The sequence below is a fragment of the Neodiprion lecontei genome, chromosome 4, assembly GCF_021901455.1.
Source record: "Neodiprion lecontei isolate iyNeoLeco1 chromosome 4, iyNeoLeco1.1, whole genome shotgun sequence".
In the NCBI taxonomy this organism is placed as follows: Eukaryota; Metazoa; Arthropoda; class Insecta; order Hymenoptera; family Diprionidae; genus Neodiprion; species Neodiprion lecontei.
This window is the reverse complement of record NC_060263.1, coordinates 31479131-31503614: the sequence shown is the minus strand read 5'-3', so window position 1 is coordinate 31503614 and position 24484 is coordinate 31479131. Positions and strand designations below refer to the sequence as shown.

The 24484-nt window shown below is 40.4% G+C and overlaps 3 protein-coding genes and 1 long non-coding RNA gene across 6 annotated transcripts; 3 read left to right on the top strand and 1 right to left on the bottom strand.

Annotated features, from left to right (window-relative positions):
- Window positions 1-560: 560 nt before the first annotated feature.
- On the bottom strand, window positions 561-12282 carry LOC107217686 (homeobox protein PKNOX2). Of its 3 annotated transcripts, none has more exons than XM_015655314.2 (6): window positions 11902-12282; window positions 3609-4046; window positions 2996-3196; window positions 2195-2483; window positions 1179-1345; window positions 561-1107 (listed from the first exon to the last, which is right to left on the bottom strand). In XM_015655314.2, exons 2-6 carry the CDS (start codon window positions 3915-3917, stop codon window positions 781-783), a joined length of 1293 nt encoding a protein of 430 aa, XP_015510800.1. In that variant the 5' UTR covers window positions 3918-4046; window positions 11902-12282; the 3' UTR covers window positions 561-780. The 3 variants fall into 3 exon arrangements, with proteins under 3 accessions (XP_015510800.1, XP_015510798.1, XP_015510799.1); XM_015655312.2 differs by having other exon boundaries at window positions 562-1107; window positions 1179-1360; XM_015655313.2 differs by lacking the exon at window positions 11902-12282 and adding an exon at window positions 9927-10643 and having other exon boundaries at window positions 562-1107; window positions 1179-1360.
- Window positions 1296-5111, top strand: LOC124294207. The gene is made up of 4 exons (XR_006904146.1): window positions 1296-1426; window positions 2222-2635; window positions 4740-4891; window positions 4973-5111. It is a non-coding gene; the product is annotated as an uncharacterized LOC124294207 (long non-coding RNA).
- Window positions 12283-13227: 945 nt separating the features above from the next.
- On the top strand, window positions 13228-17128 carry LOC107217695 (leucine-rich repeat neuronal protein 1). Its single transcript, XM_015655325.2, has 6 exons — window positions 13228-13702; window positions 14651-14922; window positions 15001-15260; window positions 15346-15637; window positions 15733-15891; window positions 16359-17128. Exons 1-6 carry the CDS (start codon window positions 13468-13470, stop codon window positions 16683-16685), a joined length of 1545 nt encoding a protein of 514 aa, XP_015510811.2. The 5' UTR covers window positions 13228-13467; the 3' UTR covers window positions 16686-17128.
- A 2853-nt stretch (window positions 17129-19981) lies between these two features.
- LOC107217668 (brain-specific homeobox protein homolog) lies at window positions 19982-24190 on the top strand. The gene is made up of 3 exons (XM_015655283.2): window positions 19982-21178; window positions 21520-21778; window positions 23465-24190. Exons 1-3 carry the CDS (start codon window positions 20849-20851, stop codon window positions 23722-23724), a joined length of 849 nt encoding a protein of 282 aa, XP_015510769.1. The 5' UTR covers window positions 19982-20848; the 3' UTR covers window positions 23725-24190.
- Window positions 24191-24484: the final 294 nt, after the last annotated feature.

The following is a 24484-nucleotide window of genomic DNA, read 5'->3' as shown; positions in this document are numbered from 1 at the left end:
AACGGTAATTATCATATGTAGACAGTGTATGGCTATCATCTATGCGTGGCATGTGCGTGTCGTCACGTCGTATGTCTTCCGTTAATGCAGCGTAATATTAAAATTTTTTTCGTTATGTACTGTTAATATTTATCGTTTCAACGTTATTACTTAGTAATAGGTTTAGTTTAGTATGTATTACTATGTACAGCAGTACCAGCCCGCAAGCTGTGGTACATGCACAGAGACGACACTTAGAGTTTAAAAATATACTCATATATTTTTAATTTAAGTAGTTATTATTATTATCATGGAGGGACAGCACTTTGCTACGTGACGACGATGCAGAGCTGGTTGTCTCGACAAGTAACCAAGTTACCATGCTCTTCGATGGCACAATATTACACACTCATTTATGAAGGAATAAAGTACTACAAATGACCAAATTATAAAAACTAAAATCAAATGAGCAATTATATATTTATTTATTACGACGAAAAGTTAAACTTCAGTTATATTTGTCGGTAACTCGTAATAAACAGGGCAAAAAAAAAAAGATAAAGTGCGAAGATCACAAGTGTGTAGTCACAAACAGTTATCAACAATTAACAAATAAATGCGATATAAGATTCATGATAATAGAAGAGCTTGATATACTTGACCTACATGTCCGCGACTTGCGAGAATGATTACGTATCGGACAGTTAAAGCAAAATATAACGTCAAATGCCTTAATACTGTAGTGAGCAACTGGGTGTGAAGGTACCGCGGAGAGCCGACGTTTCTTTTAGTGGACAGAGGTCAGTGAAGATCGTCTTCGTCGCTATCATTGCCATCCTTAGTTCTATCGACATCAATTTCGCCATCGCTGGTACCTGAATCACTCCCTGAATCTTCCGACTGCCAGCCTGACTGTTGTTGTTGGCTTTGTGGTTGCTGTTGCTGTGCGACGTGCTTAGCAACTTTATGTCGCTTGCCAGCACGAGGTATCGCCTCTGCTCCTGCACCATCTAACATCGGTTGTAAAATTCGTCGCCTGGCATTAATGAACCAGTTATTAACTTGAAGAAGCGTTAGGTTCGTTTGGCTTGCAATTTGTCGTTTTTCATCTTCCGTTGGATATGGATGCTGTAATAAATTTTTATTTTAACGCAACAATTTTCAAGCGTCAAAACTGACGAAAGGGTATCTACACTTACAACCAAGTGTTGGAAAAGCCAAGACCGCATAATACTGGTGGCTTGTTTAGGGAGGACTCCTCGTTTTTGTCTTCCCTTCCTAGCGCTACTGTGACCGCCACTATGACCGGAAGTTGTTGTACCACAACCTTCGTCTTCGTCTTCACTCGGTGCTGGAGATGGGGAGCCTGCAACAGTAATATCTAACTGACGTTCATTTACAGTTCTTGAGCAACCATTACATCACTAGCATATTCTACTGGGAAAAAGTAACACAAACAAAGTTAATGCCTAATTAAATAAAATAAAAGACAGTACCTAGTGAGATATTTTTTTTTAAAGTTAGAAATGATGAAATATACATTTTTGTTCACAAAATTTCAAAATGACCACAGGCTTCTGTGAAGAGTAATTATTCCGCAGACTAACTATTTGAAATAGAACAGAAATAAATGTTCTTCTGAACAGTATGCATTTGTTCAAGTCATAACTTTAACAGAAATCTAAAACCAAAACTTATTTTTTGTATTGGTATTCAAAACCTTCATGAAATCTCAAGATTCTCCACTGAAATTGAAACTATGTTGTAGACTAAATTGCGTTAAAAATCACAAAACTAGCATATGAATAGCATGAATATCGAGTGAAAGCTTTAGAGAGGTGTTTTCATTTCGAAAAGTATCTCTGCAGAAAAGATGTTAGCGATAAATAATAGAATCGGGTAACTTCGAACCAAAATACTTTTCGTCACTAGCATCACCAACATCAATATACTGATTTTCACGTTGTTGCAACGGAAGAAGTCCCCAATATCCAGCTTCTTCCAAGTATATTCTTTCACCAGTATTTACTGAGTCAAATTCCTCTACAAACGAGAATAATCAATAGTGTACTGTTTATACATTGTATTCAACATATCGAGACACTGTTGAGATGATTTTAATATTGTAGAGAACACATGATTATCAACAAACATAATTCTCCTGCAAAAAATAATTTTAATAACTGAATAATAATAAAATCGTAAACAAGCTTACCTTGACCGAGATACATGTCATTTGCAGATGCATTAGGGTGAGCCCCGATCTGTGAAAGGGGAGTGCTACCATGGACCATCGATGGCGAGGGTGGATCATCGTTGTCTTGGCTGCTAGATCTGTTTGAGTGTTGAGTGGCGGATGACGATCGCGTGGAAGAGGGACAGTCGTTACCCCTCTCTCCGTGAATCGCCAAAATACCCGCGCTACTCTCCAACAGTGGATCCCCCCCGCTCACTCCGAGTCCGTTAGCTCCCGACTCAACATCATTGCCTGTAGATGACAGCACCTGGCAAATATATGTCGCAACTAGCCGTCAGAGAGCAGGGGTGGGATACTATTACGCTTTCAAGAGGTGTGCAAGTACCGTATTTCCAATATAAAATCACTCATGTGAATCGTTCCAACTATCGGCTGGTATGCGACAAATTGGATCAATTGGTGAGAATTGAAAATCTTTGTTTTCACAGTGTAACCATAGAAACATATAATGTGTAGAAAATCGAGAAAATTTACCAAGAATCTATACAGTATAAGTTCTACCAATTATTCGACGAGCCATTCTTTCGTATTATTACATATTGTTTATTTTTTGTTACAACTCTCTCGAATTCCCGCAGCATATATTACAAAAAATAATAAAACTAAGAAAAGAATTATGTCTATTACTATTATAATTCTGCTTGTAGTTATCATCGAAATTCTAGCATCAATGATACTCCCACACCTCTAATACTATAAGGATATCTACTTAGGTAACGGGACAGGGTAGGGATCCCTGCGAATGAGAATGCGACTAACCTGTAGAGGGCTGCTTCCGTTGCTGCCACTCGAAGGGCCCATATCGTGTCCCTGATGACTGTAGTCGCTGCGAAGTAGATTCTCGCTCTGCATTTTGCCCTTTAGACACGTTATGTACCTGTTGCAAAAGTCTTTGCAGAGTTCCTGAACTTTTTCCAATTCTAGAAGATGAATTCGTAGCACCTGTATGGCCTTGATCATCTGCAAAAACAGCAATATTTCAGTAGTGTCGTTCAACTGTTAACTATTTATTCTGATGTTATTTAATTCCTTTCATTTATTATTCCAATTATTACGAGCTTGGGCAGTACTTCACTGGAACTCTACATGAGCTGTGCTCTAGTGTTTCATTTGAAGTAGACATTAATGTAAGTCGTTCACAAATTTGAATAAAATATTTTTGTGAACGTGAGCTCAAATTTAAAAAACTTTCCGAAATTCCTATAAAAACTGGACGATTTAAAGTTAAAAAAAATATAATTTAATTTTAGTTGGTCAGTGCCAATTGTCTTGAACTTACATCGAGTTGCTAGTCCACCGAGATCAGCTCTACATCAGCTGTGATAGAAATCCGATTCTTTTGAGTGAAATATATTACACATATGATACTTACCAGACCATCAATCTCTGGGTCATTGATTAGGAATGGTTTTCGGTCTCTTTCTTGATGTTGGACAAACGCCTGAATGTCCATGTTGAAACTTTCTGATGTTGAATTGTCCGAGCTTTGCGTTGCTTGCTCGCATCTTTCAAAGAGTAACGCTAATAACGGGAATAGAGGATGTTTATAGACAGCCCTTTTGTCTGCCTCAAACTGAGCTTGGTCTTGATGTGTCGTATAGTCAGCTACCCCGCTTGCAGGGTCCTGATCGTAGCCAGGGGTGACCATTGCTAGCGCCACTGCGGTGCTACCTTCTTGCATCCTATCGTTCCACTCTCAAACTAGCCATTGTCACCCAGGTCCTCCGGGCCTAATACGCTTTTATATATCGAACGAAAAAAAAAAGAAGAAAACTCTTCTTTCACAAGTTATTTGACAGCGAGGGTTCACCTGTAAGCAAATAAATGTAATCTAAATTATCAAACCATTATCAGTTTTCAACGGTTATTCCAAGAAGGAAACAGAGGAAACTGGTCACCTTTATGTTTACTTTTTAACTTTGTAAATGTGATTTCCAGTAACCAATTTTCTTTCACTTCAAACTTGAATCATTCTTTCGTGTACTTCAAATTTTATACTAATGTACCATTACTACTGATTTAGCAGTTCGTAAATATGTACTACAGATATTTCTAAATTACAAACTTTGCGAGAGACTCTTCATGGCATTCAGTATGCACAATCTTTTCTACTCATTGTAAGTTCGATAATACGTTTCTATAACTTTCCAACTCTACGCCATCTGAAATAATACTCATACAAATATACTTTGATACAATATAACACCTCAATTCGAAAGTACCTTTTTTATTGTTATCATGTCTTCAAGGTAATTAAACATAATAAAACTTTATAAACTATTTGGCACCAATTTATGGCAATAAGCATAGTTATTTAGCAAGCTCCTACAGGAGGCGACACATTTTTTATTTTGTTCAAGTTTTATACTGCCAGTTCATGTATATAGTTTCATCGTCTTTTTCCTTAATGTTTTATGTACAGCGTTGAAAAAAATTCCAGTAATAAAGGTCTATCAGCAAAAACGATGATTTCGATGCTGGGCTAATTTTAAGTTTATAACAGGGCGGTCCATATACGATACATATAATGTACAGCGTCTACGGTACAGTTCGCTGATGTTAGTACGTAATTCGTGCACAGCTCGAAGGAAATTATTCCCTCGGTACAGACGGCTCTCGCTTAAGGTTAATCCACACCAAGGATTATTATTCGAGGTATGAGTTGTCAAAAAGCTTACACGAAATATCGCAAATTTTACCGCACATGATTGACATTTAAAACACATTTTTATATAGGTGTACATATAGGAGGATTACGGAATTATATAAGAATAATGGATGCTACAGTAAAATTACTGCAACGGGTTCTCTATGTGCTGTAAAGTAACGCCCTGCTCGGTGTGAATCTTGTTTTAATACGACGAACGAACGAACGAACGTACGAAGGGACGAAGGAAGGAAGGAAGGAAGGAAGGAAGGAAGGAAAGTCGCCAGGCCGGCAAGCAGAGAGAGCAGCATGAGACTCGCGCTACTGCATTTAAATGTCATCATTAGAAGCTTCACCCGGCGGCTCTCGAACCGCCAAACCCTTGGCGGTGGTGCCTGCCGCCCCTCGCGATTCTCCGCATGAATAAATAAAACACTGCGCAACGGCGACAACGTATGTGAAGATGTTCTTAGGAGAAAGGAAAAAGTAAATAAATATAATTTATGTAAATAAACAAATAAACAAATAAAACAAAATTGTCTAGGTATCAGCACGTGTTGCAGTATTTTTTTTTGCCTTCCTACTCTGCAATCTCGTACAATGATATATATATACATATATGTATATATATATATATATATGTACGCACATATATTCCTCTTTCCTTAGAACACACGCGCGCACACAAATATTTATGTATTATTGCGATATTCGGGGTGAACGCGGAGGCGCGTGTTTGGAAACCTGAAACAAGGGATACTTTAACAGCTGCATGGTTGAATAACGAACGCGCGGGACACAAGGCCTGTGGTGGGTGTTGTATGTACAATAAAGGTAGAACAGAATGAAATAGCTACAATTCGGAGTCGCGAGTGGTGTTTACACAAAGCAACTGATAAAATTATACGTAGCTGCCCTTTCACCCCCCTCCCCTCTCACCGAACGTTCCTTTATCCTTCCCTTCACCCCACGTCCGCCTTGGCCGAGACATCGGGAAAATTGCTGGCGGCCTTAATTAAAGATGGAGGAGTCGGCGAAAACTTTTAATCAAATTCTATAGCATCGGTGAAAACTCCCACCCCGATTATAAAAACACACCTCAAAGTGTATATAACATCCCGTAACTAGAAAAGCCTAATATATTATGAAACGCCGGAAGTGCGCCCCGTCCGCTGTACTCTTGGATGTTTCTTAAACTTTTAACAACGTCTGCCATATTTTCATATTTGATCTATACTAGATTTTACCTACAAGTGATAAATATCCAAACGTTGCCGCAGTCGTACGTTTTAATTTGTAAAACACTAAACTCCTTGGAATGTTGAAAATATTTTTCAATTGTAAGAAGAATTACAGTCACTTATTTCTCATAAACAGCGAGAACCTCTGACAATGCGGGTATACAAGTTACACCAAACGGCAAATCCGCTATATTGATGGATTTGTGTCTCCTACATTGGTTGCTTTGTGCAGAATTACAACGCGTGGTATAATCACGTGTACGCCCATATAATCGATATTAATACGATACGTATGTAATACGTGTACCTAAATATTATGACAGAGTACGATTTGTCTGCTATCGCGTCGTTGTTTCTTTTTTTTTCTCTCTTCTCTTTCTCTGTACATATCGATCGTCAAACTCTACAGCCAGATCAGAAACGTTTGATATATTTCAAACAGCACGCAAACGCGCATTTTGCACCACCCGATGCAATTCTGATCGCAGCAGAATATTTTCCACAATTTATTTCCATTTTTTTGTGTGCAAAAATACAACGTATAGTCGTGTATAACGCGAAAAAAAATGTCATCTGAAACAATAACCAAATAGAATTTAGAGCTCGCAGATAATCGAGTAGATTGTACAGCAGGTAAACGAATGCAAAAATAAAGAAAGAAAAATCTCAGGGATTTGAGTACGAATTTATTGTTCGCGTATCGCGTTAGTTCGTACCCATTGCTAGGTTTCCTTTCCGTACCCACCCGACACTCTTGCAAAGATCCACAAGCACTCCATGCATATACATACATGTATACATGGGTATCCACATACCCTATATAGAGAAAGAAGAAGAAGCGCGTCGAACGCTGAAAAGAGCAAAGCTCGGCGCGAGGGTCTCTCTATAGTCGTAGCCAGCAGGGGAAGGAGGATGAGGATGAGAAAGAGGATGAGGAATAAAAGGAGGAGGAGAGACAGAGACTACGGTATAAGCCGGGCGAAGGGTGTTGGAGCCGCCGAGAGAACCGAAGGAGGGAGGGCGAAAGGAAAGGGGACAGGCGCCATTACTTGCAAGTGGCGCTTTCGGAGCGCATCTTTCCGACAAAGCCGATATTTATCGCCCCCGGGGTTGGTTTGCCCGCAGCCAAGGTTTCATTTAAAATATTATCGCTGACAGTGGTCCTCTCATCCTCTATGTTCTAGGCCGCACAAAACCCACAGGAAACGCCGCAAAAATATTCCCATCCCCTTTCATCTGCCTTACATATATATGTAACACTGTTCCACCTGTACCTTCTGCCTACGTCCCGGCCTATAACCTATACCTGTACCTGTACCTATACTTATACGTACATCGGGGCTAAAATGAGATCTTGTACGCGGAGGAAATTTGTGTATAGCTACGGGATATTTCGCCGAGGAGATGAATATTGCTTTTGGTTTTGAAATTTTTTTTTATTTATTCATTTTTGATCTTTTAATACGCAAAACCTCTCGAATAATTCACTGCCGATGTTATACGAATTCGTTGAATACATATGTATGCAGTATATGTATAGTAACGTGCACGTAACGTCATGAGTTGAACCATAATATTTGTTTACCACATTTATTGAAAAAAAATTAGTCTTGATTAGTGGTCCATCGGGGTTGAAACAGAAAATATGCAAAACTCTTATAGACATATAATTTTCTAGGCTTAAAACTGTCAGTTCACGTTTAATAATAATATACACATAATGTACTTATATCCACTGAATTAATTCGACGTCAATTTAACAATAACAGAAGGCATTATACACTGCAACGTGATAACGATAGAAATGTAAAATTATTAAAACAACCCCTCAGAGATGAGCCTCTCGACAAATTCCGACAGCAATAAGCCAGGGTAAAAAAGGGGCTTTCGACGTAAGCAGGTTTCAACTACCTAATTCCAGGATTTAACGCGGACTGGCAGGGACGTTGACTTTTCGTGTCAAATTATGTAGAAATTGGGTGCCCGACACGCGGAGGGGTTGGTCGTGCGGACACACCACTTCAGTTTGGGTATAAGGTAGGCAATTCCTGAGCAACCCCAGAGAAGAAACCACAATTCCCAACTCAGCTGGATAAAGCCGGGGTTATATGTATATTTGCAAAGGGGTAAAAATCGAAAAAATGTAAGGTAAAGGAAATATCTAAAAACAAAGCGGGAAATTATCGATAAATTTCCTTTTACAGGGCATATTTTACTACTGTAGTTGAATTACAGTTGAATAGGTCGGTTACCAGAATTTAACAAAATATGCCCTGTACAAGGAAAATTATCGATAATTTCCTGCTTATATATATATTTTTTTTTGGTTGTTATAGCATTTTGTTATTCATATATATAATTTTGTTACAACTTTTTTTTCACTGGGATCCGGATATTCTCATCAAGGCCGCAGCGAGCTACTCTTCTTATCGATTGGAATAATAAACCTTGCAAGAAACAAAGAGCTGTGAAAAGAAGAAAACCAACAACGAAAAAGAAGCAAAAGGTTATAAGAGGCGAGAAATACATACGTGGAATAATTATTAAATGGTATTGTACCTCTGTATAGATCATATCATAAAGAACCCAGACGCGAATGACGATCGTGAGATGAGCAATAAAAATTCTGCATTACGTGCTGTCGGCAAACTTTCAACGTATCTTGAGAGTAATTAATTTTTTAAAAATTCGTCACGCTATAACCTTTTATTACTAAGTGCCGAAAAAAAAAAACGTATACATGCATATAGTTCATAAGGCAGAAATAAAAGACGAAAGTATGATCTAACAGGACTATGAATAGTTAATCGAATTACGGAGGAAGCCATCGTTGCGAAAATTCCGGGTATGATAGGTATGTATAACACAGTTAAGCAGGGTAAAAATTTGATATTTTAATTAATGATCTAGCATTCGCATTGCCGAATTATTCCTAATACAAATGTGCACAAATTCGAATGTGAAAAAAACCGACAATTTGGATCGTTTATAGAGTACAAGGTAAACGTGTATGTGAATATTATTACTGAACAAGGAAAAATTACAGGTGACATTTTACGGAAAAAAAAAGCCATCTGATAAGTTGTTGGTAATTTTAACTATCGAATGAAGAACACGTTGGACGATTTAAATTTACATTTCACAAGCAACTATATATGCCTGATTTTTTGCCAGATTAGAAGAGAAGAAGGATCGACGTTCGGGTTGTAAACGCGTCTTTGGAGAAACAGGAAAAGGATTTTAAAAACTATAATTAACGTGGTTCCACAACGTTATGCTCACCACTGTCGAAAGAGGCTCTGCTACAATAATTACGTTGCGACGACTCGTGGTCTTTAGGAATATAACGAGCGCTGCCGCCTTGAGCGATGGAAATAAATGGCGGGCGTGATGGATAAATGCTCGTGTGCATCTCGACGTGAAAGAATAAAAGAACAAGAAAACAACAATTTGTTGTTTGACTGCAAAGGAACGTGTCGTTTACGTCAGCATTTCTTTCAACGCTGTAGAAGTTCGCTGTAATTTAATATTACAACGTACCCGACTATCGTTACCTCGACGATAAGGTAATCGTGCATAAATAAATCTTCGGAATGTAATCGTGACTATTCTTTTATACTACCACAATAATCTCACTATTTGTAAAATTTAATTGTTCTCCAATCGATAAAGATATCGTCGGATTGAAAAAAGACAAGTAATACCTAACGTGCGAAGTATGAAATATTGAACAGAAATTTAAGTTAAATTCAATAATACAATCTTGAAAAAGCAAGAGTACAGTGGAAAGAAATTTACGAACCTCGATCTCTCGGCTATTGAAGGTGAAAAATCATGTTGGACAACCTTCTGGGTCTCTCGATACTCAAGTTTTCAAACCGGTCGGAAACTCGCTTTCGCTAAGATTATCACTGTCATTATTTAGTATTAATTTATTTTTTCACTTTGACTAAGGACGATAAAAATAGGAAGGTACGTACTACACTGCCGTTATACCGGAATTAGGTGGGGCGTCGTACACAATTGTGATCACAAAAATGAATGCGAAAGAAAAAAAAAAAACATCCACATGTAGGTAGTGTTACAACCGTATCTTGACGTAAGAACACAGAATGTAAGATGATCCAGTTTCGCATGAGGAAAAAAGCCGCGTGATATTATTTTCGGAACCCACGTGTTTTTAGCTCAATCGCTCAATCAACGGAACCCGTACTAGGTGTTTACTATCTGTCAGTCAGAGCGACACCCCTCCTCCCTGTGAGCAGGCTTCAATGGCCGTCGATTTTTCACAGACCGGCGGCGGCGGCGGCGGAGTCTGTCACTCAAACGTCAATAATGGCCGAAGTCCCTCCCCGCCTTGCCGCGAGCCAGAACAATCATTTTCATGCGAAGAGGGCGGAGCAAAAACTACGGAGCTACTGCTGGCTGCTGCTGCTTCTCTCGGTGCTTTTTGGTGTTCGGAAGGGCCGTACGCCACAAAGTAATATTTGGGAGGCGTTGGTTCCACCGAAATTCACTCCAGCGACGTTCTTTTGTTTCATCCGAAACGTCGCTTGGGACGAAGAAAAAAGAAATCTTGTAGGAATGCGTTGCTTAAACGTAACGCAGGGAGTACCCGTACTGTCGTTTTGGCAATTCAGTTATCGCTTGGTTTAATTTTTTCTCATCGAACGACATCGCTGCTCTGATCACACCCCTTTATAAAAAGATGCGTTTTATCCTCGGGACATACCAGATTTGAGTTTTTAGTTACGCTACTGCGTCATCCCCACCCTGGTGTAAATAAGAATGCGCGCGCCCCTGACTTTTCGCGATCCCAAGGAACGGGCAACGCGCATTCGAAACTAACCTATAATTTCGATTTCAGAATATATGTATATGCCATTGCTGAGCGCGTGTGCGTGTGTACACGCATATTATGAGCATCGTTTATCAATTCGTAATTTGAAGCACGTGTTGTCCTCGTATATGCTTTCTACCCTAAATGAAGAGGCGAGTTATTCCCAGGCAAAATGATACCGAAACGGTTTGGCTTCTTTCAACCACCTCACACCGGACAACGTCGACTCGGGTTTTTACTATATACTTTTTAAAATATACGTAGGTGGGTGCATTTGGAGAGACTTGACGTGTTCTCGACTGAAAGTTCCGTCACGCGATGTAGCAATAAAACTGTTTAATTTCTACCCCCTAGTATCCGAGTGCATAACACCGATCGTGGAAATGCAACAACCTCGTTTCGGTGAACTTTACGATACAAAACTCAGTAACTTGTCTCATCGAACGTCGAAGATTGCAGTATCAAAATTCGCATCGGGACCCGATTGTTTACTGCGGGTTTACAGGTGCCTAGCTACTACAGGTGGAGGAAAGATACAAAAAATAAAATTTATAACGAGTAAATCGTAACGTTAGAACCTACCGCTCGTCATGCACATACGGATGTTCGTCGTCTGGATCCAAACCAGTATCGATCTTATCTAATTGTTAAAAAGTCCACCGTCGACTTTGCAAAGTAAAAGAAATGGGGCGTTTACTACTGACAGAAGTTATGCGCGAAATGAGATAATCTTCGAAGCGCGTCGAAGGATCGTCATCGTAATTAGTTCTTTGCTACAACTCGAAAACATAACCTCAATTTCTAGGTTAACGTCATTTTAGAGGTTAATTCATTCCACAGACGGGAGTATTACCTTCAATTCTCGTTACCAAGATTTATGATACCGCTGAAATAACAACCTATGTGTACTTCGTGTTAACAACGGGTGTACACTTACCTAACGGCTGGATGATTTCAGGTAGCTGTGGTGAACAACACAACACGACTCACTTGTTTTTTGTTGGTTTTTTTTTTTACCTTTTCTCTTATCGTTTCTTGTTTCGTAGGTTCTTTTTACTTTCTTTTTTTCGTTTTTTTCTCTTCAGATCTGCGTTGAAGCACGGATGAACAAAACGGTTCGAACAGTCGAAATTCTCGGCCACGTGTCACAGATCAAGCCGGGCTCGTCGTAGACGTAAACAAACCCTTTTCACACCGCCACGATCACCCACCGTTCATGACTATTCACAACGATAATAAATTAATGTCATTAGTAGACATTTTTCGATGCACCGTCCGCAGTACTCCTCCTCCTTCCACGGTCTCTTCTCTTTTGTGACGTCACGGACTCAATACTTTTCGCTGTGCTCGAGAAGTGAGTCGCAAGTTGATATACCGTGATGATAACAGATGGCAGCACTCGAATACCGGGATTCATCGACGAAGGTCTGCTTTATCGATCGATTCCTGTCGTCCACGCGGGATTCTGTTTGAATTATTCTATACATCAAACATTTTTTCGTGTATTCCGTGAATTAGAAGAAAATAAAGACAATAATTTATGCCACGAAACTCATTGTTCTTTGCTCATACGTCATATTGCGTCATAACTTTGAAAAAAAATTATTTTTTCATACAGACGTCGACTTGTTTGGGAACAAAAATTCATGTCACATTTAATTAATTCACAAAATATCTCAAACACACACATACATATAATAGGTTTTGCTCCACGGAAAACGTTTTCTTATGCGGTACCGTAAATGCATTGTTCGTAATTTTTTCCGTCAAATTATGTGCTAATTAAATAGGTAAACAAAGTTGATAACCAGAATATAAAGTGATTTTACGTGACTGGATTACGCACGAACTGATCGTGACAATAAGCCGGTAGTCGTCACATGAGTCTTTCGTAACCACATAGGAATTCTAAAGGTAAAAAATAAAAAATAAACATGACACACCGATACAATTACAGTATTAGGCAGACTCAGGGTTACGGGTGTAAGATCGACGTTGGATAGAGATAATCTTCGGTGAATCGGTGTACATGCGTGGAGGTCGGAAGTTATCTTGAAGAATGGAGAAAACTCCCGGAAATATCGTACAGTAATGAATCGACAGTTGGTTTATATACAGTAATGAATCAGCAGCGTAATTTCACGAATATTTATCTGGAAACGCGCCCGTCTTTTAAGACGCCGTCTGGACGCAGATAACGTCTTTCATACATTATAGTATTGTATATCTATGCAACGGTGTGTGTGCGCCCATACGTAGATATATGTATTACTAAGTCAAGACGGGTATAAGTTTGCACAAGGTGACAGAGTGTTAGTAAACCATACGTGTATGCGAGTAACAAAAACATCGCGGCATACGCATATGCCTGCAGTTGAAACGCTTGAATTACCTTTTCTACCAATATGGAACGTAGATATCTGAAATACAGGTGTTACCTGTATGTGAAATTCGTTACATCTGCCTCACACCTCGCACTCGATAAGTAACGCGTGTTCGGAAAATGGTATCTTATCACAGGTTGTTATCAGGGAGGGCCCGGGGACTTGATAGAAGCCCGATTTTAATGTTCGCTCAACAGTTCAGTGTTACGTTTGATCAAAACACCATGATTTTTCAAATATTTTTCCTATTTTTTTTATCCCATGGAATTCGGGGTGAGAATACTAATAATACCACGGCGAAAGTCACAGTCGCTCCGACCCAAGGGAATATGTGCCAAGTTTGCACCTGCACAGGTACGAGTTTATCATTTTCGCTCTACGTACATATAGGTATACAAAGTTAACATTGCACGAGTACAGCACTTATTCCACTATCATACGTCGTTATATGATCCATCGCCATTTAATGGCGACGTAAAATTTCATTTTATAATTCACAATTCGAGGTGGATATATATACATACATAGTAAGAAGCAGGTAAATTTGCATCGCGTAATGTTTCACAGTGTGAACACACGCGTCGTACAAGTTACAGTGTTGCGTACTGTCGCGGCGGTAAGAAAAAAATATAGGACATGGTAATGGCAACGCGGTTCGAGCAGCTAGCAGTATGCACATAATTATTCCTGACAAAAATTATCCATTCTTTTTCAGCAATATTTGCTTGGATTCATGAATATTATACTCTGTAGGATCAGCATTGCCGGTTTGACATAATGGAGGTACACGCGCAAGGCGTATACGTTACTCAATATAAATTAGAAAAATTATTGTCGCTCGATCATTGCTCTAGTTACGAGCTGCGTTAGAGTCTCTTATCGCAAAATCGATAGGTCTCATTTGTCGTTCGAACACGCGGAACGGTGCGATTTGATTCTACTGCGGTATTAAACATATATTGTTGAACAACGGCTAATTTTCGCAAATTCCAGTCACACTTTTGTAGTCGAATTTCTGGACAATAACGAGCGATGGCATTGATTCATTTCTGTGGAATATTGTGGTTATCCTTTGCGATAAAAAGCGTAATGACAAATTTTTCGAAAACCTGCTGGAGAGATTCTACTTACTACACTCACGATCAGATATTACTGCAGCGGTTTATTACCGTACCCATTCGGATATTACAGAATCAGAATTGAAATAGAAATTTACGATCAACAGAATTATGATAACAGACGATGCTAGCAATAAAAAGTCAACCGAGTTTAATTTTTGCTTGTAATTTTCGTATTTTTTAGATGGCATAGTGAATTGCAGTAGCAGAAATCTGGAGGATCACTTCGAAGATGATAATTGGCCGACGGAACCACTGTTGGAAGTTTCATTTGCAAAAAATTCTTTCGTACATGTGAGAGCTTTTCCGAAAGTTAGCGTCAACAGGCTAATACTCCGGGAAAACAGTATCAACACAATTGACGAAGGGGCTTTTCTCGAGTTGAGAAATTTAACCGAGCTTGATCTCAGCCACAACCAGTTGACTACGCCTCTACTGGGTCCGCATGTATTTAGGGTAAATTAAGCAAAAAATTTTTGGACATAACCCCCGCATAATTGTATGAATTAACTTCAGTATTACCTTGAATAACAGGGTCGGTTTTCGCCAGTGGCTTACGAGCCCCTTCCAAAAATGAAGGTCCTCAATCTGGCTTACAACGCGCTCCACAATCTTCATCGGGATCTCTTCGAGCATTTGGGAAGTTTAACGGTTCTCTCGCTCGAAGGAAACCCATTTATCAACATTGATGACTCGACCGTCGATGCACTCAGTTATTTATTCTATCTAGAAGAACTCACCCTGAGCTACTGCGGCCTCGACGATTTGCCCGAGCACGTATTTCACACCCCTAAGTAAGAGACGAATTCGCTACGGGTAAATGAAAATGCGAGGAATTCGATGAAAGTTTGGAAATTGAGAGTAAATTTGCCGTTTCAGGTTCTTGAAAAGGGTAGACTTGACTGGAAACAAGTTCAGCTCGCCACCGCTTGCTCTCGAGGATGGCAGAGCCTTGGAGTGGGTGGCCTTGGACGAAAATCCCATTAAAGTCATCAACGAGAACAACGCCTTTCCGATAATGGCAAACCTCAAGGAACTGAGTCTCTGCTGCATGCACAATTTGACTGCCATTGGAGCCGGTGCTTTTTCGGGTTTGACCGGTCTCGAAGTTCTCCACATCGAAGGATGTCCTCAGCTCGAAGTCATCGACGAGAACGCGTTAGCATCAAAGGTCTGTGGCTATAAATTTCCTTCAATTTTCGCACGCAATGGAATGTAAATTAGAAAATCGTTGGGAAAATATAATCAATCGAATCCTCGTCACAGCATGAATTAGGGACCGAGTGGCCACCACTAAAGAAACTTCAGTTGGCTGACAACGCTCTGCATTATTTGCCAGCTAAGCTGATCGGAAGATGGGACAAACTGGTGGACCTTGACCTGCACAACAACAAGTGGGGCTGTGATTGTAAAAACCAATTCCTGGTGAGTATAATCGTTTATTTAAGAAGTGATAAAATTACGTGGTAAGGTTTAAGTTCCTGAATATTTCACTTGACATTACCTGATTGTGAGAGAAATTTGGGGAGTACGATGGTTAATTGCTGGTTCATTTAACCGCAGACAACCCGCAAAGTCCTCTTTCCGCGGATTGAATAAATATCCAGTTTCATTCGACAAAATTGACATACCAAGAATCGCTGTAATCAATAAAATGCGATTAAGATTATAATTCATTTCGGTATATTCATTAAGTCGAAAGTACAAACACAAGTCGTAGCCAAGTTCGGTTATAAAAGTCTTGCATTCAGCATTACAAATCATATGAAATTTTCACAGTTCACATTTACGTAGTTCCCAACGTTCTTTAGATATAAATTCTGGAAATTTGATATCGAAAAAAATCACGCCACGTGCAACTAAAAAAAAAACAAATTAAAATTATTATTCAGGTCGAGTCGCTCCTACCCAGTCTTGGCGATAGGTTGATGGGCGAGAATGCGAATGATCTGACGTGCTCGACACCACAAGAACATAAGGGAAAAAATCTGACCTCTCTCTCAACTCGTCATCTCCGTTGCGTTGATTTGTACAATGCAAGGCCGGAAAGAGACGCAACCGTTCTTGTTGGCATTTTAATCGGAGTTCTCCTTGCCGTTCCGGTAACTCTTGCTGTATTCGTATTTTGGAGACGAGGATTCTTCTTCTACAATTCTCAAGGCCCAGCGACGTTCTCTCGGGCATTCTACAAACGAGCTGATCGCGACGAAGACTTTTAGATTTAGAAAAAATTCAAGTTCGCGTTATAAGAATAGTTATTACATACGTTACGATTGTATAACTTGCCTATATTTCAACTCCAGTTTTGCAGACTGCGCGTAGCTCTAGGTGAACCAAAATTGAACAAGTATCGCTGGAGGGTTGATACATGCGGTAACGTGATTTTGAAAGAAATTGAAAATTAATAATGTACTGCTTTTAGTGTATGTATAAACCGTATTATAAGATAAAAGGAAATCCTTTGCTCGGTGGTTGATATGAAGAATCGTAATGACATTTAGGCCTCCATACTGGCCCTTGTCACAGTAACTCCCTAAAAATTTACGAGGGCAATCACCGAACCAAGTATTTCTATTTTGCATTCGGGACGACACGTGTGAAAAAAACAAATTGTTAACGAAAATGTTCTACTTATTTTTTAAATAAAACCAGCTTAAACAGCGAAAATGTAATTTCATTAGCTGATAAGGCTGTAAAAATGTCATCGTTGAGCGTAAAAAATTGGGAATAAGTATTTAATTGTAAGACAAGAAAATCCTCAAGCACAAACCCGCTCAAGGAAAGTAAGCGCACATGATAACGTGATTTTAACATCTTTTGGGATTCATTTTTCAGCCGTGATGCAGTAATTACGAGCATCACATTAAAGGATGCTGCGGTGAATTTGACTGAGCGTCGAGAGAACTTCACTTCCAGAAATCGCAAAATAAAATGGAATCGTGGACGGAGCTCAAGAACCGCCGGATTTCACGCGAAGACAAGTTAATCCGGTCGATGCGCGGTAGTCTCTTATTACAAATTACTTCTCATTTGGCGTATTATCCGCATTAGGGATCCCGCGAGCGTCGAGTAGGTATTCGTCGAATTATCGTCGGGCTGGTCGGAGTACCCGTAGCCAAAACACAAGCCCCCTATTTTGCTAACAAGTCTCCGGGGGGCGTACAGACTGCAAGCAAGCTCTGCAAGGGCGGCTGAGGGGGCGAAGGGACTCCAGGACTTTGGCGTAACACCGTGTCGTGTCCCACAGCAGAGACTCGCCCCGCAAGCTCGATTCGGGGACGGACACGCGACCGTAACACAATTACCTCGCACGCTAATTCACTCAATAATCGCAGAACCTCCCAGTTTAAATGCCGACACGCGCCGAAACGCGTCCCTTGACGAACCTTACACGCTGCAGCAAACTATAACGTAGGAGCTTCGGGGGTTATCCACGCGATTGGGAAGATCGGAAATCCCTAAATTTCGGTATCCTGCATGAAAAAATTCGAATACAACAAACAAATACAAGTTGTTTGTGTCGTCTACGTTTCAAGTATAAAGCAATTTTGACACAAGATGAAGATGCGTGTAATATGTCGAACGTTATAGAGAGAGAAAGAAAGAGAGACACAAGGGCTTGTTTGAAAGTATTCCATCAATTGGAGAAAATATATATATGGATGAAAATCACTGAATTGTTATGATAGGATGAGATCCCTACAACGGCTATACAAACAACTGAGAATGAGTGTACCCTAGTTCGGTAAGCATTATTCATCGAGATTTTGATCAGTGATTCATAAATTATCGGCTTCTTGGTACTGATAACGCGAATACTCCGCTTATGTTGTACCTGCGTTGGCATTTAACCCAGGAAATTAATTCGATAGAGTATTTTGACAAGTTTGCACCGCGGTGTGTAATAATTATAGGTAGTAGAACCGATCTGGGCGAAGCAAGCAGCTCTGCAGTGTGTTATATGATCGGCCGACGAGGCACAATAATTTACCCAGTCTCGGTTCACTTCGACGCTCCGGGTATAGGTACATCGCGAAAGCACGATCCCAGCTTCTGCCTCCCGATGCGACGGTAGTAGGAGTAATTTAATCTTGGCATCTCGTGCTCGCGTGGCCCCCTGTACATACGGTGAAAGAGCGCCCCGTCGACGCCGCTCATCCCCTTGATCCGTTCAAAGACGCGCCCCGTCGCGCGATCGGTCGCCTCGCTGCCAGCAACATATTGACTGATGCGAAGTGCTTTGGGGTTCGGCTTTCGGTGATGCCGCGCGGCCTGCGGCCTGGCTCAATTCGTGGCCGGGATACTCGGGGCTTGAGAAGAGAGAGAGAGAGAGAGAGAGAGGGAGAGGGAGAGGGAGAGGGAGAAGGGGGCGGTGGAGGCATATCCGGTGCATCCACTGAGAAAGGAGTTTATTTACCGTTACAAACGTGTATGGTATTTGGATATGGCGAAATAAATGTTTCGTTATTCTTATTAAATTTTAGTTGGATCGAATATGATTTGTTAACTGTTAAAACAAAATTTTATCGATCATTATTTGGCTCGAATAAGATTTGATGATAATAACGAAACATTTATTTCGCCATATCGAAATACCGTACACGTTTGTTAACAGTAAAAAATAAACTCTTTTCTCGGTGTCGCGGATTCCTCGCCTCTATTATTCGCGTGGATATCTTTAACAATATCTTGCACGTGTGATGAAGCAAGGTTTTTGTCGCCTCCTATCTTATTGGTAAATATCGATGAACTTGGAATGATTTGGTTTCAGGGAGCGTCGTAATAGTACCTAAATACTTTTTATGTTGAATATATTACCTGGCTTTTGAACGGTCTTGAGACTACGAGACGAACTGTGTGAGAATGAAATTATACTGCCGAGAGGATGAAAAGTTGAAGAGACTCAAACTTTGCCTCTACAGATTCAAAATTTATATGTGATCAGAAACTCTGACTCTGACACCGCGGGGTTTTTTCTAAAAAGAAATGGCCGCGACTGATATCTCGAATATCTCGCATGTATAATTATCTTGGCTCTGCGTGAATCTCTCGTAAAGATAACCGGCAATTTCCGCGTAAGACCGATCTAGTTTGTAACGCAAAAGATGAAAATACACCACGGCGCACAATCCGCAAACCGAACGATAATAATTCGTGGCTGACGTATAATACTAATAGGTGAAATGGCATTACCTACCGAGTCACCTGTAGTCTCTACACTTATAGCACAGAGCGGGGGCCTCGAGGACGTTGGCAATCGTCTCCGGTATTCATTAAATTGCGTCAAGGCGCGCAGCTATCTTCAAAGAACGGAGAAAGCGAGAGCTAGTAGAAAAAGACGGACACAATCCCCTTACAAACACAAAACGTTCAAAGTTTTCGCCACCCCGATTCTCCGGTATCTCTATACCCGGTGTTAGCCGCCCCAGGATAGCCGCGTGTCCATGGATACGGGGATGGGTCTCCGCCCCCGCGACGCCGGATCCAACCCCGGTGGCTGTGAGCGTCGCGACGCCCGCCAATGCGACGTCGCCGACCCCGTGAACCCTCCCCGAGAGCCAGAGGGTTGAATTACGTACGCAGGTTGACTGACTGATTGGGGGCTGATCGGTGACAGTATTTCACTCTAGGCTGTCGGGTGCGACAACACGTGTACTCGTGTCAAAGTTTAGCTTCCAGGTGGTGAATTATACGGGCGGTTTCGTCGACTTGGCGTGTGTTTTTTTTGTCCTTCTTGCTAACTTTGGCATTGTTCTTCGGACTAAGTGAGAACGAGAATTTTTAATCGTATCGAAGACAGGAGTTTAAAGGAATTTTCGTTCGTGATCGTCGTTCTGGATTATCACATGGTTGATAAATCGTTGGATATTTTTCAAATAATACAAAAATTACAGTTATTATGCTTGGAAAATCGTGGAGATCGATTGGATGTTTGATTTGCGATAGTTTTATGAATTTTCAACTGAGCTGATGATTTCAATATTTGTGTGAACTTGAGCCTGTTATACATTCTCAGAAATCAAAGAGTTACAGTGATTTAATACGTTTTTAACTTTCCGACTGTGAAGTCTACAGCAACGTAACATAGTGACGTAGTGAGAGATGCGAAATTCCGCTGCGAATTAGAAGAGGGAATTAAAATTAACAAACCTTTATGCAATGCCCAGTTCTGCACAAATATCGTGAGACATTTGAATCGCACTCGATGCTATTCGATGGAAGTTGGAAACGCTTTTTCCGTTCTGCATTTTCACTCCGGTTATCCGTCTTGGTGGATCTTATTTACAAGCTTGCAAGGTGGGAATTCCGATAATAATATCGGTGAAATTAAACCTGGTGATACAGCAAGTCGCAGTGAGTTAGGATTAAAAGTGCGTCGAAGATGCAGTCGACTTGTCCGCAACAGCAGCAGCAGCCCCAAAATGTGTCTTCGGCAAGTCGTACGTCGTTTTCGATCGACGATATTCTCAGCAGAAGCAACGTTACTCCGCACAGTCATCATCAGCTCCATCATCATCTGCCTCACCCTCAACAGCACCATTATCAACAATTTGCCAGCCTTTTACCTGGTTATCCATCCGCTCCACCAGCGGCGGCGTTTTTTCTCGGGCCGCTTTTTGGCGGCGCGGGGGTTGGAGTTGGCGTGGGTGTGGTTCCCGGGATGAATGATCTCGCGGCATTGAAACACTGCCGACGGCGAAAAGCTCGAACGGTAAATCATCAATCTGTTCTTTACTAGGTCTTGAAGATTCTCTCGAACAAGGATGGATACAGCTTTCGTAGTTATAGATGAATTCAAAGTTAACGCGGATGCCATAGGCCGGACTGGATCTAGTTTGAGGGTTTTGAAATCCTGAAGTAGTATGCAAAATTTCATGCACAGTTTCAGGCCGAGTTAAGACACGTGTATAAATTGAGTTCGTCCAAGTCTGTGGCCTGCACGAATCGGTCGGCTGAATGAAAAAAAAATCTTCGATCGAATGATAAAGGTTGACAATATAATTTCGTTCGTGAATTTTTTACCTTTCGATGTAAATAAATATGATGTTTTAGGTGTTCAGCGATCAGCAATTAGCCGGCCTAGAAGCCAGATTCGAGGCCCAGAGATACCTTAGCACTCCCGAGAGAGTTGAATTGGCGGCGGCGTTGCACCTTTCTGAAACACAGGTGAAAACGTGGTTCCAGAACCGTCGGATGAAGCACAAAAAGCAGTTAAGAAAAATGAATACCAGTTCTGGTACGAACGGTAGTCAATCTTCGGGTCAACAGCAGCAATGCGGAAATCAAGCTTTATCGACGACGTCGCCTGCTGGTGAGTAACCATTAATACTTTTAAACAATTCCGCTTTTAATTATATTTTTGAAAATTCATGGTTGTCGTTCCATGAGCGAAGAGGTATTTTCATGCATTGCTAATATTTTCTTCCCACCGTCGGTGAAGGAGGTAATAGAATGGTGACGGAATAGGAATTGAATTACAAATTAATTATATTCGTATGGGCTACAATGTGACTGCAATCAACGTAATATTGGAGACGGTTCAACGCACATAAATATAGTTGGTTAATAACGTGTTACAAAACCTATTTTTTTAAAATCTATCTTACAATATAAGACCAGTAGAAATCTAAGCGGGAATATCAACAGAATTACTTACGCTGGAATATTGTGAAGATTTGGTCCTGATTAATCTTCGTTGACCATAAATTTCGAAAAATTCGCGCTACATTTGGATAAATGCGCAAAGATTCCATTGATCGTCAATCACTGAAGCAAACAAAGACATTATTAGATATAGTTTAGTCATTTCGAATTTACTTATCGACTAATGGTCTAAAAACCAGAAAAAAAATTGGGGCCAAATTACAGTAAATTGTTTCTTATTTAGAGTACAGTGATAATCACATCGAAGTCAATAAAAGCTGTTTCCAATGACAAAATTGCAATTCATGGTTGTGTGCAAGGTGTCAAAGATATACAGGCGAAAGAAACTGACATGGCAAAAGGCGAGGTTCATCATTTGTGAATATGAAAATTGTGCGGAGATCTATTGAAGAAAATATTTCCGAAAATCTGGTAATAGGAAAAGAGCGTGAGTTAAGCGAAGTTGAGCTGATGATGCCGAAGAGTAGCAGCTGTCTTGTTACTGCTTTGTTAACAGTTAAATACGCCATTTACAATATTACGACGTTACGGTAATATCGTAAATGAAGCAGAAACAGGTAATTGAAGTTAACTACGTCGCTCGCATCCTTATATATTATGTATATACACATAGTCACCGGGTCTGACTCGGCGGACTCACCGTCGCAAGTCACATTCGAGTAATTCAAGTTACTTGCCGGAACCAAGATGGCTCCGAGCTGAGGACTAACGAAGTTACGAAGACAGAGGCACAGTTTCTCAGAAGATGAAGATGGTGGTCGCTTCGACTTCAGAGGGGTTACAGTTCGGTCGTTCTTGGCTCCGTCTTTGGCGAAATTACTTAATTACCAGCTAAGTGCCTACCGGCTATGCTTGCGCAATTACGACCATCGTTGTTAGACATATCATACGTACTTAAACGCGTGCATCGTGCACAGATGTGTTTGCATTACTTTTATATTTCGTCCGTCCCTTTAAAAATTTCACTACTGAACAACAAACAAGGATCTAATATCGTAGCCGTCGGAACTAGAATAAATTAAATATTTCGCAGAAATTATGAAAGGTATTTTTACAACAATGGCAACTAATATATTCCATTCCAAGACTGCCGATTGGTGGAATTTTGTTAAGAATTTTACCGAAGAGAGAAAACATAGACGTATAAAAAGAGGGAATTTCTTTTCGGTAAAGAGATATTTCACCCCTTTTTCAAGCTAACGTCGTTTGAAGTTACTTACATTTTCTCGAAGTGAGGGTCTCCGTTTAATTTATTGCTTTTTCAATTAGAAAATCTCGGCTGGCTGCATTTGGAGAGGTGTATTTTGCTTTTTTCTTCTTTTTTTGCCCACAGAACGTCCCGTCGACTTCTCTTTGGGCGGCGGACGAGATTCGAGGGCGAGCAGCGACGCCCCTGACTCGGACGAAGACGAAATCGACGTTCTTGGCGACGAAACGCCGTCGCCAACGGGTCAGATTCTTCACCTGCAGACATCGCGCCATGTTTCGTCTCCCCCGAATTTCCTCCAACCGCCCCATCCCCATTCCATTAATCTAGCCAGCTCTCATCAGGTACATCACAGTCAGCAGCTACAGCACCAGCAGCATCGCTGAGAACGGTTCGACCTGCCATGAATAGATTGGCGTCGGACCTTATTAAGAGAATTACAAGAGACCACCACCTACATCATTCAAGCGAAGGTCGATGATTTCTTCTCAATTATAGAAACTCGGTGTTACAAGATCAAAGGAGAACGTCACGTTGAAATTCTCTCGAGAAAACTACGCCTTGCAGAGATGACCGAGCTTTCAACGAGGTGCTCGTTAGACTTGAGAGATGTAACATACATACATACCTATGTAAGTAGCGATTGACGAGTATTTTCCATTTTACCATTGTAGACCTAGGTGTCGAGGTCCTAGAGGGCGTGTAGCTCAATTGTCGGTACGACATCACATTGTTTAATTCAAAAAGGTAGAGTAAATACCGCCAAACGTGATAGACACAGACATACCTATGTATAATTTCGAATTTAGTATAATTGAACATTTTTCAATATCGTACACAATGTGAAGTGATGTATAATATACGAATATATACATATATATATATATATTGTATATATAATATGTATATAAAATTATACCTATAACGATGTACCACTTTGAGTTTGATTTAATAGTCGGTTTAGCACCTTTATCATTGTATATTCACAATATCCAACGTACCGATTTAAAGGATTTCATTACAAAGCTGATTATACATACTAATACACTCGACCTGGCTCATGCAAGCTGAAACAAGTGTGATAAACTTTCGCATTGACGGGATCTAATAATGAGAACGATACAGAGTGTACTTAGGGGAGGGTGT

What these genes read in the sequence shown, in the direction of transcription:
- LOC107217695 (XM_015655325.2), top strand. Translation starts at nt 13,468, where the DNA reads ATGGTATCTTATCACAGGTTGTTATCAGGGAGGGCCCGGGGACTTGAT. An exon ending in CCAAGTTTGCACCTGCACAG is followed by an intron (nt 13,703 to 14,650) that starts GTACGAGTTTAT and finishes CGTATTTTTTAG; the next exon opens with ATGGCATAGTGAATTGCAGT. An exon ending in AGAACGCGTTAGCATCAAAG is followed by an intron (nt 15,638 to 15,732) that starts GTCTGTGGCTAT and finishes TCCTCGTCACAG; the next exon opens with CATGAATTAGGGACCGAGTG.
- LOC107217686 (XM_015655312.2), bottom strand. Translation starts at nt 3,917, where the DNA reads ATGCAAGAAGGTAGCACCGCAGTGGCGCTAGCAATGGTCACCCCTGGC. An exon ending in TGACATGTATCTCGGTCAAG is followed by an intron (nt 1,361 to 2,194) that starts GTAAGCTTGTTT and finishes AACGTCAGTTAG; the next exon opens with ATATTACTGTTGCAGGCTCC. An exon ending in GGCTTTTCCAACACTTGGTT is followed by an intron (nt 1,108 to 1,178) that starts GTAAGTGTAGAT and finishes AATTTATTACAG; the next exon opens with CATCCATATCCAACGGAAGA.
- LOC107217668 (XM_015655283.2), top strand. Translation starts at nt 20,849, where the DNA reads ATGCAGTCGACTTGTCCGCAACAGCAGCAGCAGCCCCAAAATGTGTCT. An exon ending in GACGGCGAAAAGCTCGAACG is followed by an intron (nt 21,179 to 21,519) that starts GTAAATCATCAA and finishes ATGATGTTTTAG; the next exon opens with GTGTTCAGCGATCAGCAATT. An exon ending in ATCGACGACGTCGCCTGCTG is followed by an intron (nt 21,779 to 23,464) that starts GTGAGTAACCAT and finishes TTTTGCCCACAG; the next exon opens with AACGTCCCGTCGACTTCTCT.